Source organism: Sylvia atricapilla, chromosome 9, assembly GCF_009819655.1.
Source record: "Sylvia atricapilla isolate bSylAtr1 chromosome 9, bSylAtr1.pri, whole genome shotgun sequence".
Classification (NCBI taxonomy): domain Eukaryota; kingdom Metazoa; phylum Chordata; class Aves; order Passeriformes; family Sylviidae; genus Sylvia; species Sylvia atricapilla.
In genome coordinates, this window is record NC_089148.1 from 30,301,835 (window position 1) to 30,317,353 (window position 15,519).

The 15,519-nt window shown below is 37.8% G+C and overlaps 1 protein-coding gene across 1 annotated transcript in view; it reads left to right on the forward strand.

Annotated features, from left to right (window-relative positions):
- Positions 1-15,519, forward strand: part of FAF1 (Fas associated factor 1) — a 150,147-nt gene that overhangs the window by 86,028 nt on the left and 48,600 nt on the right. Inside the window, exons 9-12 of the mRNA XM_066325506.1 lie at positions 11,803-11,898; positions 12,544-12,670; positions 13,538-13,601; positions 14,524-14,605. Coding sequence (XP_066181603.1) covers positions 11,803-11,898; positions 12,544-12,670; positions 13,538-13,601; positions 14,524-14,605 — 369 coding nt within the window. The remainder of the gene's footprint in view (positions 1-11,802; positions 11,899-12,543; positions 12,671-13,537; positions 13,602-14,523; positions 14,606-15,519) is intronic.

Here is a 15,519-nt window from a genome sequence, read left to right on the forward strand (position 1 = left end):
GACGGACTGAGGCTGATACTTTATATTTACTGCTTCAGCATTGCTGTCCTTATATTGACAGAACCTGCAAATCAAAATGTGATAGAAATGACCATATGCATAGAGAAATATCTTCAGGGTAGATGGGGGCAGTCCAGATCCCTGAAGTACACCATGGTGCTGGGGGAGTATATTCTACCCACACCAGCACTCCACCTCTCCATCTGCATGCACACAGCCTGCACTGGAGCTTTTTGTGTCCCAGCAGAGACAGCAGCAGGAGCTACACTTTTTCCTTGAGTTTATACCAAAGTAGTGGTAATCTTCACTGGACATGGTTTTACAGGATCAGCAGCGTCTTACTTTCTTTGAAGCACCTACCTGTGAACAGTTGCTGGCCCTCAACCCCGGGACATCCCCAGAAACTGAAGTAGCTTCTTGTCTCCTGCACATGTGTAGTTGTTTGTTCTCTTCACTCCTCCTCTGCCCTTGATGCTCAACTGGGCTTGTTTCCAAACCAATTGCATGTTTTGCTGTGCAGTAATAGCACTTTCTGTACATTGAGCTGTATCCCAGATTTCATAGGAGAATGCTCTTGCTCTTGGTTTTAGAGATCCACTCCTGACATAACTCCTCAAGAATCTGCTTTGAGAACATGCTGAAAAAATTGCCTTTGCTGATCAATTATGCCCAGCTGTGGTTTAGCCTACAAATGTATTTGGTAAAAAGATTTAATTCTCTGGGAAATCCTTTTGTGCCTTCATCAAGCCCTGGATTGTGACAGAAGTGTCTGAAACATGATGTGTTTCATGGAGCAGCTCTGGAGCCCGTTTTTGCTGGAGCAGGCAGAGTTCCCCTTCAGGACTACTCCCAGGGGGCATGGTTTGGCATAAGGCTGAGGATGCTGAGATTCTTGGAATATTCCACGGAGAAACAGAGAGAGATGCTTCAGAATCAGTTAACAAGAGTGGTCTTATTTAGGTGCTTTAACTCAATATACTCATTTCAGTGCCAAGCTGTTAGAGAAGGACTACATTTGCTTCATGCCCTGCTGAGAGATGTTGGCAGGAGCTGTTATCAAAGACTCCTTTTCCCCTTAGTCATTTAATAGTAGCAGCTTCTCTTTTATTCTGTGCTCTCTGAGAGCAGAATAGGAAGTGATAATCTCCTTGGAATACAGCAGACACCTGTTTGATAAGTGGTAATTGCATTATTCCTGGAGGATTATCACAGTGGTGCTTGTTTCTTTGTAATGAAACTCCACTATTGTAAGCAGAGTAGAACTTCACCAGAAGATACACATTCTAGGTTAGAGAAACGAAAATAGGAAACAATCATCCTTTTTGGAAACTCATTTTTAGAAGTCAGTAGCACTGTGTTTTCAAGAGCTAACATTGCAAAAATCCAATTCCTCTGACATCCATGAAGAAGAAGCAGCATAAAAATCCTATCAGTGTTTGAAGCATTTTTTTGGAAGCAGTTCTGCTAGCACAGCTGCTTGAACTGTGCCAAGGAATTATATAGTGCTGGAAGCATATCCAGGCACTTCTCTGCCATCCAAAGTGTTGTACAATGTTGTGAAGTAAATGGCATCCCACCATAGACCAGGAATGTGCCAAGTATTGGGCTGTTACTCTTTGTGAATGCAAAGCAGTTCCCAAGGTGTATCTGTGAATATCTGTGAGCAATATGTGATGTGGATGAGTTGTTGTTAGTTTATACTGTTTATTATTTTACTTGTCCCTGAGCTTAAAAACCTGTTAATGGTTTTGTATCTCTTCTGAATAGCGAAAAATAAGTGATTTGAGGTCAGACTTGGTAAAAACACTTATTATACTGTCTATATTCTATGGCAATTACATAGTTGCATAAAGAAAATACCAGAAATTTAACAGACTGGGTTGGAACATAAAGGCTGGCAAACGAAACAGGACAATTTTGAGGAAAGGAAATACAGGGAGACAGGTTAACTCTGTTGAGTATTTTTGCAATTGTTACGAGGCTGAATCCATGTGAAGTGCAGCTGAATTTTTCATGTTAGTGTACCAAAAGTAGGGGTACACAGTACCACTAAATGCTGTAACTATTTAGACTTCAGAGCATGTGGTCCACAGAGAGCTGCTGGGTGAGTGGGCACGGGCCCTTTCCCATGTTCTCAGGTGCTAGAGGGATTCTTATCCTTTTTTTTTAATTGACCTTTTCTTTTCTTTACCTTGATCCCTGTCTCGATGGATGCTTTGACTCCTGGTATTTGTTGTCACCCAAAGACAGTCTCTCTTTAGCTTAGGGAAGGTTGGGAATCCCAGTTTATCCGTGAATAACACTCTATTAGTTGCAATTTTTCTTGTTTTTGTTAGAGAATAGTTGTTTTTTTTTCAATTCCAGAGACCTTCAGGAATGTACAGTGAATGATGACCTGTTCCCAGGCATGTGTGTTTTATAGATCAGTTCACACAGGTGTACTTATTAATAAGCTCACTGAACCAATTTACATGCATAAGTTTTAACCACTGAGTAATTAGCGAAAGCATTGCTGAGGAGCTGGAAATTTGGGAAATGTGTCATTATTTGCATATCAGTATAAAGCAATTACTAAATTAAAGAGTGCACGTTGTGACAAACATGAAGCTCCTTTACTGTTGCTTTGTCAGTGCACATTAACATCAACTTGATGTGAAAGCCTGGCTTTCTCTGCATGAACTAAAAATCCTAAGGCAGAAGTACACAATGAATCACCCAGAGTTTGGAGGCTAGCACGCTGAATTGCCTTGGGGTTCAGACTGAGGAAAGAAAAAACTCATGTAAAAGACCATTGAGAAAACGTATCAGTGGAAAGTAATTAACTCAAGATCCACAATTAGCCCCATGGTCTATACTTAACTGTGTTCCAGGTCTTTCAGCGTTTATTTAATTCTGTTACCCTGTGTTTCAAATAGCTGCAAATGGCTTGGCAGATTTTTCATCCTTTTTAATATTTACAGTTTTTGTTTAACAAGAATGAGCTCTGTAAGTGATCATGGGTATTTATTTCAGTCTCTCAAGTATATCTCTTTTTTTAGCAGAATCTGTTGTACGAGGAAATATTATTTTCTTTTTGTTTCCTTTAAATATAGTCGTGGTTTGAAGCAACATTAAGTACTACAGTAGCTGTCCTTCTGCTTTAATTCCTAATTTGCCTAACTAAGCTCAGTCAAATGAGAAATAATCAAAACCAGGGATAATTTTCATTCAGCCAGCAAACGAGAGGGGTAGGTGCACAGTAACACGGCTGGTGATTAACCAGGGGCCGTAGCAAAAATTGGCATGTGTGTTCAAGCAGCACACCAGGGCTGGGTGTTCCCAGAGCACCAGGCACCACTTTTTCTCAAGCTCACAAGAATCTCGTTGTGTTTTGTGGAGCTGCCTTTAGAGAGATTGTTGCTGCAATGCCAGCATCCCTCCCTTGGTGTCTGAAGGACACGAGTGGCCTCCTCACTGCGCCTCGGATCTCCTCCAGCCTCCCACACCATCCTCGAGATGATTCCAGAGCTGCTTCACCATACTTCTGCCTTCAGCACACGTCAAGATCTGCCAGGACTGTGCCTTCACACTGCAGCAAAATCAGATCCCTATGCCGCAGCCTTTTGGAATTTTGGAGAATTAACATGGCAGTCTCCTAATCCTAATTTAAAGAATTTATCAAATTTTAAAACATGAGTAATAGTTCAGACACTTTTTTTTTTTTCTCCTTCAGTTCAGAGCTTTTTAAAGTTTGGGGTCTGGGTTTTAACTCTATAGCATTCCTTTGCGATTTTAAGCTTCATTATGGTTTAGACATCTACCATGGGAACATGACTGAAATCCTTGGAATGAATTTCCTACAACCTGTGTTGACAGGTTTAAATTACGTACTCTGACACTGTTCTTGTGGCTGGATTAGAAACTTTTTTTCCAGTTAAACCTGCGATAAGTAATTGTCACAGCGCTCTGGCACAATGCTAATTTGAAGTGACGTGTCCAAACTGGCCTCAGTAACATGAAGAACCCTAACAGGTGTGAGGGGTGGATCTTCCCATGGGCCCTGCTGAACTTCTAACAGGGGAAAAATAGTAGAAAAAGTGAAATGAACCTTGAATAAAGCTGTCAGCAGTAATTATCTCAGCAACACTTTGTGAGGAGTTAAAATAAGCATTACTGATTTATAACCTGAACGCCACGCTAGAGATGGTTTTTTTTCATCCAGTTAGTGTTTAAACTGAAATGTTGAATACCTGTCAAGATTTTTTTTTTTCTTTTTATTGGAGGTGCATAATGAAAATGAAGTTATTTTCCAGAGGAAGTTAATTTCAAGAGCTGTCAAATTTTTTAGACTGGTCTGTTAATTTTCGTATCTGTGCAATAGTTTAATAAAACAAACAAACCTCAAGCGTACTTGACTGTTTTTCCCAGTTAATGCTATTTGATGTCAAAAGACAAAGTGGCTAATGTGGAATTATATCCACTTTTTGTTGTTATTCAAGGAGGGATAAGGGCTTACATGGCAGTAGATGAGCTTGGGATGTTTGATTTCTTTTTTTTTAATATTATGTACTGAACTTGGATAACAATGTCTGGTTGAGCAGTCCAGACTGAAGAGAGCCCTTCAGTTCTGGGTAGTAAATCTTTCTGAATCAATTAATTGCATAGTACAAAAAAGCCTTTGTTTCAGTCGACTAAAATAATGTATTTAATTGATTTGCTTTTTGCATTGCAATGTACCTTCATTTTCCATTGGGATACTTGCTCTTTGTTGGTGTGATAACACTTGATTTGTGTGTATATTACATATTTCAATATGGATAGAAGTAATTTTACAGTCTGTTACTACTGAAAAAATACTTGCTAACTTTTGAGAAAAAAACCAAGCAGAACAATAAACATTATTTCACAGAAGATCTTTAATCTCTTGAAGCTGTAAACAACTTTCAAGCATGAACATGCAGGAATTCTAAAACCATGTATCACTTTGCCTTTGTGAGATTATACATGGAAAAGAAGATAGGTTATTTATGAAATAATTATACAAAGACAAGCGATGGGTTTGGAGGTGTTGCCCACCTGCTTGTTCCCAGGGAATTCAGTGAGGGTTTGAGCATAGCAGGCTGCCCACACACTGTTCATAATGCTTGCTTAAACACCAGGACTGCAGCCGTGGAGAGAACCAGCTGTGTGAAAACTCTCTCATGTCATTTTTCTTGCAATGATGAGACTTTGAGTAGCCTCAGAAATGGCATGAGTTGCTTGGGAGTCCTCCACCTCCTTCTTGCATGGGTTGGTTTCTCTGGTTGGACCTCCAGCCAGGAAAGAGTGTGGAGCCATCTGATAATCTCTGCAGGACTGAAAAAAGATTGCCAGAGTTCCCGTAGTCTTATTTCTCCTGCTTCGGTATTCACATGCAGGGACTATGCTCAGTGCACTTAGAAACCACAATTTTAATCAACTTTGTTTAATAAAGCCTTCCTACTCCTGTATTTTAAATGTGAAAACAAAACTTGGCGTGCTCTACCTCTACCCCTGGCTTGTACACTTGGAGTTTTCCTATGTGCCACGTGAATTGCTGTATCCTGTCCACCATACAAATATTCCCTGCTTTTCCTTGCTTCTTGAATCCTGAAAAGGATAGGTTACAAAAGGAAAATAGAAATGTGAGTGAGCCTTTGCTGTGGAGTAGCCTGACCAATCTAACTCTGATGGTAAACAGCAAGAAGAATAACTTATTTCCTAGGTGTTCCAACTACATTGGTTTATAATTTGTCTTATTACCTTACCTACTGTCTGTGCACTTAGGCAATGAAAGTATTTGGTCCTAAAACACCTTGTATCCAAATCCATCTAATAATACCATAGACAAAGAACGTTTGATAGAACAACAAGGACAGAAATGTTTCTTCTCAGAGTTTTTCTTTCTTCTCAAAGTTCTTGTTCCTTCTCAAACTTCTTGTAGATGTGTTCAAAATGGAACTTTTTTTCCTGTATCTCTAAGAAAATTCATCCATCCGTCCGTCCATCTGATAAATTGGTCTTTATCATACTCAGGAAATTAGCTTGTGGTATAATAAAAGGTCACATAACAGAATAGTAAATTTAATATCAAAATTGAAATGCTTGATAATGCTCCTTTCTCAACACTCTGTTTCTTCTCTTATTGATGAGGGGAAAAAACAATCATGGTAATTAATCCAGTGAGAAAAAGGATCAAATTATATGGGAGTGAAATTTTCAAAGAGGAGACACCTGCCAGTCATTGAGTATTTTGTACAGGCACCTCTCAAGTTATTTTGAATAGCTGAGTGTTATGAAATGTACTTGGTCACATTTGTTTCTTCACTCTTAAGCTGTGTATCAGTGAGTAAACTAGTAAATGGAAAATGTAAGCAACTCACATTTTGGGCACCATGAAAGGGCTGTCACATGGAGTTTTTGAACCAGGATTAGGTTTCAGTCTGTAGGTAACACTGCATTCGTTTCTGACTGAAAAGTTTTTCTGTGATAAATGTGTATTACAAACCCCTGTGTGTGTACTGCAAGCAACCTTTAGAATGAGTCCTTTTTATGGGAGATTTATGGGAGAGAGTCAAGTATCAGAAAACATGCTTTTTATTTTGTACACCACAAGCTTGTTTGCTTACTTTATCTCTGAGTATTAAAAGCAGAAAATGGATTTTTTTCTCTCTACTTCAGTAGAAAACCTTGCTGTGAGAGTTCCCCTATTCCTATTGAAGTGGATGGTATGCAGCCAAACATAATTCTGTATTAGAAGTTCAGTTACTTGAATAATTGGACTGATTCATAGCAGTGAAGTTATACAGAACTTACATTTCTTTTTAGGATCTTTTTATATTAAAAATCCAGAAGGTTTTTCCACTGCAGGGTTTTGATTTTGGTTTGCCATTGTCAGATGATGCCTGTTGCTTCACTTGGTGTGTGTGTGCAAGTGAAATCTGGCATCATTGATAGAATCTTCTCCTTTGTGTGTGGATCAAGTGTTCTCTGAATTTCTCTCTGATTTACAGTTTGACCTTTGAAGTTCTGAGAACAAATGATCAAGAATATATACTTTATGCCAAAAAAAAAAAAAAAAGGTATTAGAGAATATTTTGTCATGGAAAAATACCTCTCCGTTGAGTTGGAATGAATTTGTCATTTGGGTAGTTTGAACAATAAAATTACCTTGTTACAGTGTCTCAAACAGTGGCCTTTTAAACAGCCAGGAGCTGTTTGGGTTTTTTTAATTGACAAGTACTGGTTAATACAGCTGAAGGGCTCCATTTAATGACTTGCCCTGATTAACAGGTGTCTGTATGTTCAGATAGATGCATTAATGCACACTGAAGCAAATCAGAGTGCCCACACTCTCCAAAACCTCAAACCCCTCATTGCTCTTGTAACAGTCAAAAGCTTAACAAAGAGCACAAAATAAACCAATATTCCTAATTTCCTTAAACGTTATACCTGCTTGTTCTGAATGGTTCTTGTTTATGGAAAGCTTTATCCCTTTGCAGAGATGGGATCCCTTGATGGCAAATATCCTGTGAACAGCACAAGCTCTCAATAACTGAGGGTGGGGAAGAATGTCCCATTCTTTAACAGATTATTGCCTTAAGCTGGACACTTTGGATGTCCCAGCTATATTCTGTAAGGCATTAGACAGCTCTTGCAGCTTCCTTCACTTTCCTCATTAGGTGTAATTGCCATTCAAATCTCTTTGGAGATGCTGTTTGTCCCCATCAGTGTGTGGCTGAACATGAGGAAGGCCAATTTGTCATATCCAATTACTCCTTTCTTGATGCAGTCCACCAAGCTCATGATTTTTGTGTCAGCATTTCTCAGTGGAGTGAATTGTGCAGCTGGAGTTCTCTCTGATATCATTCCTTCATGTTCCTTCTGCTGTTTATCTTTCTCACATCTTCAGCATCTTGATTAAATATCTCTGGAGTGGCACAAGAGACCGAGTTTGCTCCTTCATTTGTAATGTCAGAAGTGTGCAAGAGTGGGAATTAAGTTGTGCCAACAAACTCTTTCTAGAAGATACAAGGTTTTGAGATTATGGGCTTGTAATTTTTCGTATTTTTCTGGGCATGAGATGGCAGCACTCTGGAATTGCATGCTCTCAATGATTTCTTTCTCTCCTGCTGACATATTTGTATCATGAAATATTTGGGAAAAATAGTGGGTTTAGGTTGTTCTGAATTGTATTTCTAGAAGCTTCTACATAAAACTAATTCCTCCTAACATGAAGAATAATTTATTGTTTAAAGCATCTGGTCTCACTCCAGATTTGGCAAATATTTCTGGATTAATCTGGAAGCTTGACAAAGAATCCTGCATGTTTGGATCAGAAAAGATGTTGCTTAATTTTATCCCTCAATTGCTAATGCTGGCAATTGAAAAACAAATCATCTCACACTGAGCATTTACAAATAGTATTAGTGTCTTAGACTTGGAAAGCATGAACTCCAGACTATTTCTTTCCTCTTTAAACTGTTAGCTTTTGTAGGGATCTTTCTCTTAGTAGTTAAAATCTATTTCAAGTAACCTTTTGTGCAGTTTTAATCCAGGTTGTAGCATTACCTTTTTGAATACCAGAGATATTGAATCCATTTAGTATCTCTGCCACCTCCTAAAAGGAGACTCTCTTGCCACTCTCCCTGAAAAGTTTGATATCTCGAATTTTATTTTCATTCTCCTTAAAAGCTATAGGAAGCCAAATAGGAGACTACTTAAACTTTAAATAAGTGCAAGCAGTGTCTATGCAGTGTTGGACAAAAGGTCTGCCTCTGGAGTTACTTTTTGCAAGTAATTTTCCTTATTTCTGGTTTTGTTTCACTTTCCACCTCATGTGCCTTTCAGTTCTGAGGCAGTTTGATTTCCACGTGCAGAGGTTCCCTGCCTAAAAAAATAGAGTAATCTTAATTATTTTTGCTTTAGTGTATTATTTCTTTCATAATCTATATCTAGCTTGCCCGTCATGTACAAATCCTGCAAATGCATTTTCAGTCTCTTTTCTTGTGCATGTGGAAGCCATCCCATCCAAGCTCTGCTACCCACATAGTGGTGATTTTCATGCAAAACCAAGAAAAATTCAGAGAAGTGATCGACTTTTGAGGTTTTTTTTACAGCCAGATGGGCTCATAAGCTGTAGAAGGTACTCAGGCTGCAAAGCAGCTTTTTCAGTTATGGGGTTGGTATAAAGATTTTGTCCAGTCCCATGGGAAAGTGGCTGGAACACAGTGATAATTTATTGCCATGATAATGTTCTCTATGTGTGTTTGGGAGGTGGCAGGTACAGTATTCAGAAAGAACGATCTCTCCAAGAGCAGGATGAGATCTGCAGTTCTTGCCACACTTCAGTTGTGCTCCCATCAGTACCTTCATTCACAGAACCAGGAAAAGGCTTTGCTGAGCTGCCTGGAAAACAAGCTTTTGCTTAGTCTTGGTGTTTTTGTGACTCCCAAAATAAAGCTTGAGCATTTGGTGCAAGAGTCTTGCTTTGCAAGAGAACTCTCTATCTTTGGATGAAGATAACTTTATTCTAGAAGAACGTTGATGCCTCTCATTTATTTTGGAATGAAGGCAGAGCTGCTATTTCTTTTGCAAAAAAAAAAAACCCAAAAAAACTTCTCAGAAAGGGGAAAAAAAAAAAAAAAGGCAAAGGAAAGGGTGATTTCTCACACCAACATGCACAAACCCCCAACATTCCAGCAACTGTCTGGAGAGTAGGATGAAACAGGCTCTGATGTGGAACCCCTTCTGCTGTTAGCTCATGTTTGAGAGACGCTTTGACACTATAATATAGGGTTGCAAATTGGAATTGCAACACCCTGCAATTGGGCCAAGTGATGAAGCAGCACAATAACTGCCTGCTTGATCTTACCACTCTCTCTTTAATGTGCACGTAAAAGAGCCCGGGAGCCTTTCCAGGCATCTGTCAGGGTATTTGATGCTGTGAGAGAGGGAACTGTGGTCTGTGTGTGGTTCATGTGTGTGTGTGTGTGTTTTACCAGCATTTCGTACAGTGTGATAACTACAGGGCAAAGTTTCAGGTTTTATAACAGTTGGGGTTTGTTTGTTATTAAAAGCCTATAAAAATAGTAATGGAAATGGTGGATTATTACAGAGAATGCAGTTGCTATGCTCTTGTCACAGGAGTTTCATAGTAATTGGTCTAGACCTGTGTGTCATCTTTAATATTTCATTTGCTCCAGAGTATTATAACTCACTTCCTTCAAGACGATTGCTGGGCTTTTTACACAGCTAAACTTGTGTTTAACCTTGCTGTGAGAATGTGACAGTAGGCTAGTTCAGACAGGTTAACATTCATTTGGTAACCAGCCTGCTTAATCAGCCTGCTTCAACCTGCAGCAAATTAAATCTTTGTGAGTCCTAGCAGACCAGTGAGAAAGTCACTCTGAATTATGTGTAAAAAAATAAATGGGATATTTTCAGTGCTCATGGCAGTAAATGAATTTTAAGGCTTATGATTTATTCTTGGATTTTTTTTTTCTGAGAATGATTGAAATGTATTTTACCTTAATGTTTTTACAGTCCAATTAGCGAAGTGCTATATTTCTGAAATGTATAATGTAAATCTTTTCTTCTGTGCCCTGCAAAAATACTAATGAGTTTTACAGTACCTAGCTGTTTTTCTGTCCTCTCTGTGTTTCATCCGAAGGAACCATTAGAAATGATGTTTTAAACATCCAGCCAGGACTACCCTTCTCCACTTCTGCACTGAAAATTGCGTAGAGATTTTTTGTCACTGCCAAAAATAATCAATTACCTTTATTTAAGAGCTACTCACATTGCAAAATCAGTCCTGCTAGGTCTTAGATGCTTCTGAAATTGCAATTTGTGGTCATCAAGCTTGCTTGTCGTGGGCTGATGTGCTCTCCAGAAGAGGCAGGAGGCTGGGCAGAAGCTTTAAATGCAGGAATGGCACAGTTGGTGCTGGTCACAGAGTAGGCAGTTCTCATTTTTAGGCATTATAATTAGAGCATTTTAAAACGCAATATAGGACCAGATTTTCAAATATTATTGCTGTGTGTTTACAGGCATCATAATGAGTTTGTCTTTCAAACGACGGTATTCAGTATTTCAAATTTTTCTATAGGTAGTTCTTAAAAATTGAGATTTAGACATGCAGCAAAGGGCAGAAGTGCTGTTTCTGTTAGCACTGGCTGCTGAGCATCCTTCCTGTGGACTGTGCTGACTGCAGTGGCACCAGTTTGGGTTGTGTGTCTTCCTTCATATGAGGAACATGGTCTGCACCCTTGACATTTAAAATTACCAAAAATGGGAAGAAATGTATTTTTTTAAGTGTGATAGTGTCTATTGCAATGTCTGCTGACAAACAGATCTTTCAAAATACAATTTTTTTTCAAGGTGATTTAACTGTTTTAAATTACTTGTATCAGTACTTAGCATCTTTACTTTAACAATTGCTTCTTGGTTAGCAATAAAAAAAAATCTATGTTTGTATCATCAAAGCATAGCACTGTAAAAGTTGGCCTGGACAGTAACATTTCAAACTCCAGTACTGATTCAGGAGAAAGTTACAGCTCAAGGCACTTTGGAGTTTGCAGTTCCGTGGAGTTTGTTTTGATACTCTGTGCATACACCTCAGTAAAACTGAGTTGGTGTTTACTTGAATATTTTAATGTATGGAATCATTTTAGTTTTTCAGGCTTCCTAATATGTGTTTAAATAATGCAGTCTTTAATTTGACTCTCTGAACAACCTTAAACCCTCCCCCCAGCCTTTAATTGAGACTGTGGCTTTAATGAAGAACCATTGCTTGCCTTGCAGATGACTTTAGCTGTGTCAGGAGTGACTTTTCCTTGCCATCGACTCACAGTTGGAAGAAGATCTTCACCTGTACAAACAAGGGAGCAGTCAGAGGAGGTAAGGCCATCACCTTTGTTTTGGCAGTCTGCTCTAGGAAGAGGCAGGGACACCTCGGTGTGCAGTGGTCACCATCCCTCCTGTGGTCAGTGTGTCCATAGAATTGCATCTTACAACAATCCATTTACAGTCCCTGCAGCACATAATGGTGACAAAGTGAGGAACTGAGCAAATGAGTCATGGAAGAGAAAGAGGGAAAACAAAGCAAGCAAATCCCAGCAGAGCATGTGGCTGTGAGAGATGAGTCCTTAGCTCCTTGCACTAAAATGCTGATTTTTCTCCTTTATATTGGTGTGCCAAATACCAGTATAAAAGCCATCATTGTGTGGCTTTTCTCACTCTTTCTTATGCAGTGAGACCTGGTACCATTAAATGGAAAACAGCATTAACTTTGGATAAAATTTGCTGAACTATGTGTATACAGAGATTCTTTAATAACACATTTTGTCACATAATATTTCTGTCAACCAGACTTCTGTTAAAAATTACCTTTGATAATACTGTATAAAATAGTAAATTAAACTGCAGTATATTATGTGTCTATAGAAATAGGTAAGTATTTGTTACTGTGCATGTATTTTGTATTTCACTGAAAATGTCTGAAATAGAAGCTTACAGTGGATTTTGGGGTTTGTTTTTTTACAGCAATGCACTGATGTTCATATGGTTAGTGATAGTGATGGAGATGACTTTGAAGATGCTACTGAGTTTGGAGTTGATGATGGAGAAATGTTTGGAGTAGCATCATCTGCCTTGAGGAAATCGCCAATGAGTAAGAGTTAAAATTAACTGGAGGTTGTACTGCAGAGGGGAAGGCAGAGAGGTGTGAGGTGTTTCAGAATTAGAAACTGGAAAGTATCTTTTGATAGGAATGGCAGAATTCATCTCTGAATGTCATGTCTGATGGATGTATCAAAGGAAAATACTGCACACATAACTGGCAACTATAAAAGCACCTTTCTATCGAGGGAAACTTCGAACCTTTCAATTTAAGAATAATAATTTAACTAAAAATTGATGAGTAACAAATGAAGTCAGAGAAATTGTGATCTCTATCCAAATGCACCTGTAGATAACTAGATTTCCACTTCCCTGTTTGAAAATTCTACAGATTCTATTTTTGATTAATGTTTCAGTCATGATGTTAATCAAGTCTCTTAGTGATTATTTGCCCTTGAATTATGAAAAGGATTGAGCAGGAGCAGTCAGTTACCTCCTACATGCAATTCTTGCATCTCTTCGTTTACTTTAGGCTGGCATTAGTGTTACTTCATTAGAAGTTTTTTGACAGCAAATATATGTAATAATATGGAAAACTTTTAAACATTTTGGATAGGAAGGGTTGAGCCTTTCAATCCTTAAAGTAAGTCCAGAGTGCTAACTCTGAGCAGGTGGTATATCACATTGCACTGGACCTGAGGAGTTTACTGTTTGAAAAACCTGAATATATTCATGAGACCCTCTGGAGATTTCTTGTCTTTGGAAAGGTTCATAGTCAATAGTCTTCCATGGAGTTTTGTATGGTCTCTTGGTGACACTTCAGTAAGCTGGGAACATGAAATACCTGTGATGTGAATGTGTTTGCACATTGCAACCTGTTTTCATAAAGTTGCATTTCTTTTTCTTCATTTTTTTTAAGTGCCAGAAAATGCTGAAAATGAAGGAGATGCCTTATTACAATTTACAGCAGAGTTTTCTTCAAGGTAAGCTTAGCCTGTTGACTGTGCCATTCCTATTACAAACCAAGATGAAGTTAGTAAATAATGAAAATAAAAATAAACTAAATGTACATGTTTTCTTGTGAGATTATAGCATATTTAGACATCCTAATCTGATTTATTGTAATTCTAATTTTGCTACTAGAACTGCTTCTGAAATAAAATTATTTCTCAGCCCAGGCTGGAGTGGTTTATTATTTTCTTATTTATTTTGCCACTATGTAGTACCATTACTTAGTTATGTAAAGGTCCAGAAGGATGAGAGAGACTGGTTATATATGATAATTTTATTATTATATGCAAGAACAGAAAAGCTGATACTGATTAATATTGAAAAATACATACATAGTTGCTGTAAGAGTTTTCCCAATAGCAAAGTGGTTGGGTATAGATTGACTTTTAAAAAACCCATAGAAATTCTGGATTTAAAAATAACTTTATATCACCTAATCAAGCACTGTTAAACAGTTGTTTGTTTCATTAAATAGGTAGGAGCTCCAAAATAATGCAAAGTTTATGTGCCTTCCCTTTTCACTCCTGTGATGAAATATTCCTTTATGTGTATGCCTTCATGTGGAATGCAAGAATAGCCTTCAATTCACCTTTAAGAATATAATAGAGGAAATAAGTTATGACTGAAACATTTTATAGAAGATAGTGTACAACCTAATGTATCTGCATGTTAAACAGAATGTTTTTGTGATAAAGTTTGTAAGGTAGCAGTTCATTACTTTGTGTTTTTCAATGTCAGAGAACAAATGGGTCCTAAATATTTCCTTTCTGTCCTTTAGAAGTGTAATGCTTCATTTAGCCAATGCATTATATTTACAGAATATATGAAAAGGCAGAATATTGAAATTATTTGATTTTGTCATTTTTTATTAATTGGAAATTTTATCTCAAATAGATATGGTGACTGTCATCCTGTTTATTTTATTGGATCATTAGAGGCTGCTTTTCAAGAAGCCTTCTATGGGAAAGCTAGAGATGTAAGTGTGTGTTAAAACGACTTCATTTTATATACTGGGGGAAAGGAAATCACCTTAAGGGTTTCATCTTTACTTTTGAAAAGCTGAGCTACATTTTGGGGTTGTTTTGCTTCTGTTGTTCGAGAAGAGTTGTACTCATTCAGTTGAGTGACTAAAATACTTACCTTGGTGGTTGCTGAAATTGCAGTGAATAATTGATGCTTTCTAATCATTCAGGCTGTATTTTTACTGGAGTTCTTTAGTTGTCAAAGCTACTCTTTTTCTTTTCCCCTCTTCCCGTTTCTTCCTGAAATAATGGTGTCCTAGCACCAGATAACCCTGCCTGTGAGTCCTGTGCTTGACAAGTTCACTGCTGCGTGTTGGCAACTCCTTTGAGGAATGGCTAATGAAATTGTAAATTTAAATTGAAAGGTCTCTGAAATACAGTGTGCTTTTTTTTTTTTTTTTTTTTTCCTCTTTGTACAGCCTTTATCTGCCAAGTAAGCTCCAGTACCAAGATTTGGTTATTTAGTTTTTCTGTATATCCAACCAGGCATCTCAAGTTTCTGTTATTCCATGCAGTTTTAAAATCAGTATTTTAATAAAATTAGAATGGAGACAGTTTATTTAAGTTTTGGTGACTTGATTCACTAAGGAGAAACCCAAAACCCTGCATAAGTAAGCACAGATAAAGCTGAAACACAAACAAGAAAATCAAGCTGTTTAAATTTACTTTTTGTTTTCTTGATAGATGTTTAATTTTAAAATGAAGAATGTAGTTATTCATATTGGAAGGAGCCTCTTTATTATGTATGGGGCTGTTCTGATGAGTGTGAGAGTTACAAATCCACACTGTAGAGCTGAAGTTGGCACATACTTAACACTCTAAGTATTTTCATATTCTCATTTGCACAGAGAAAAAAAATCCCATGAAT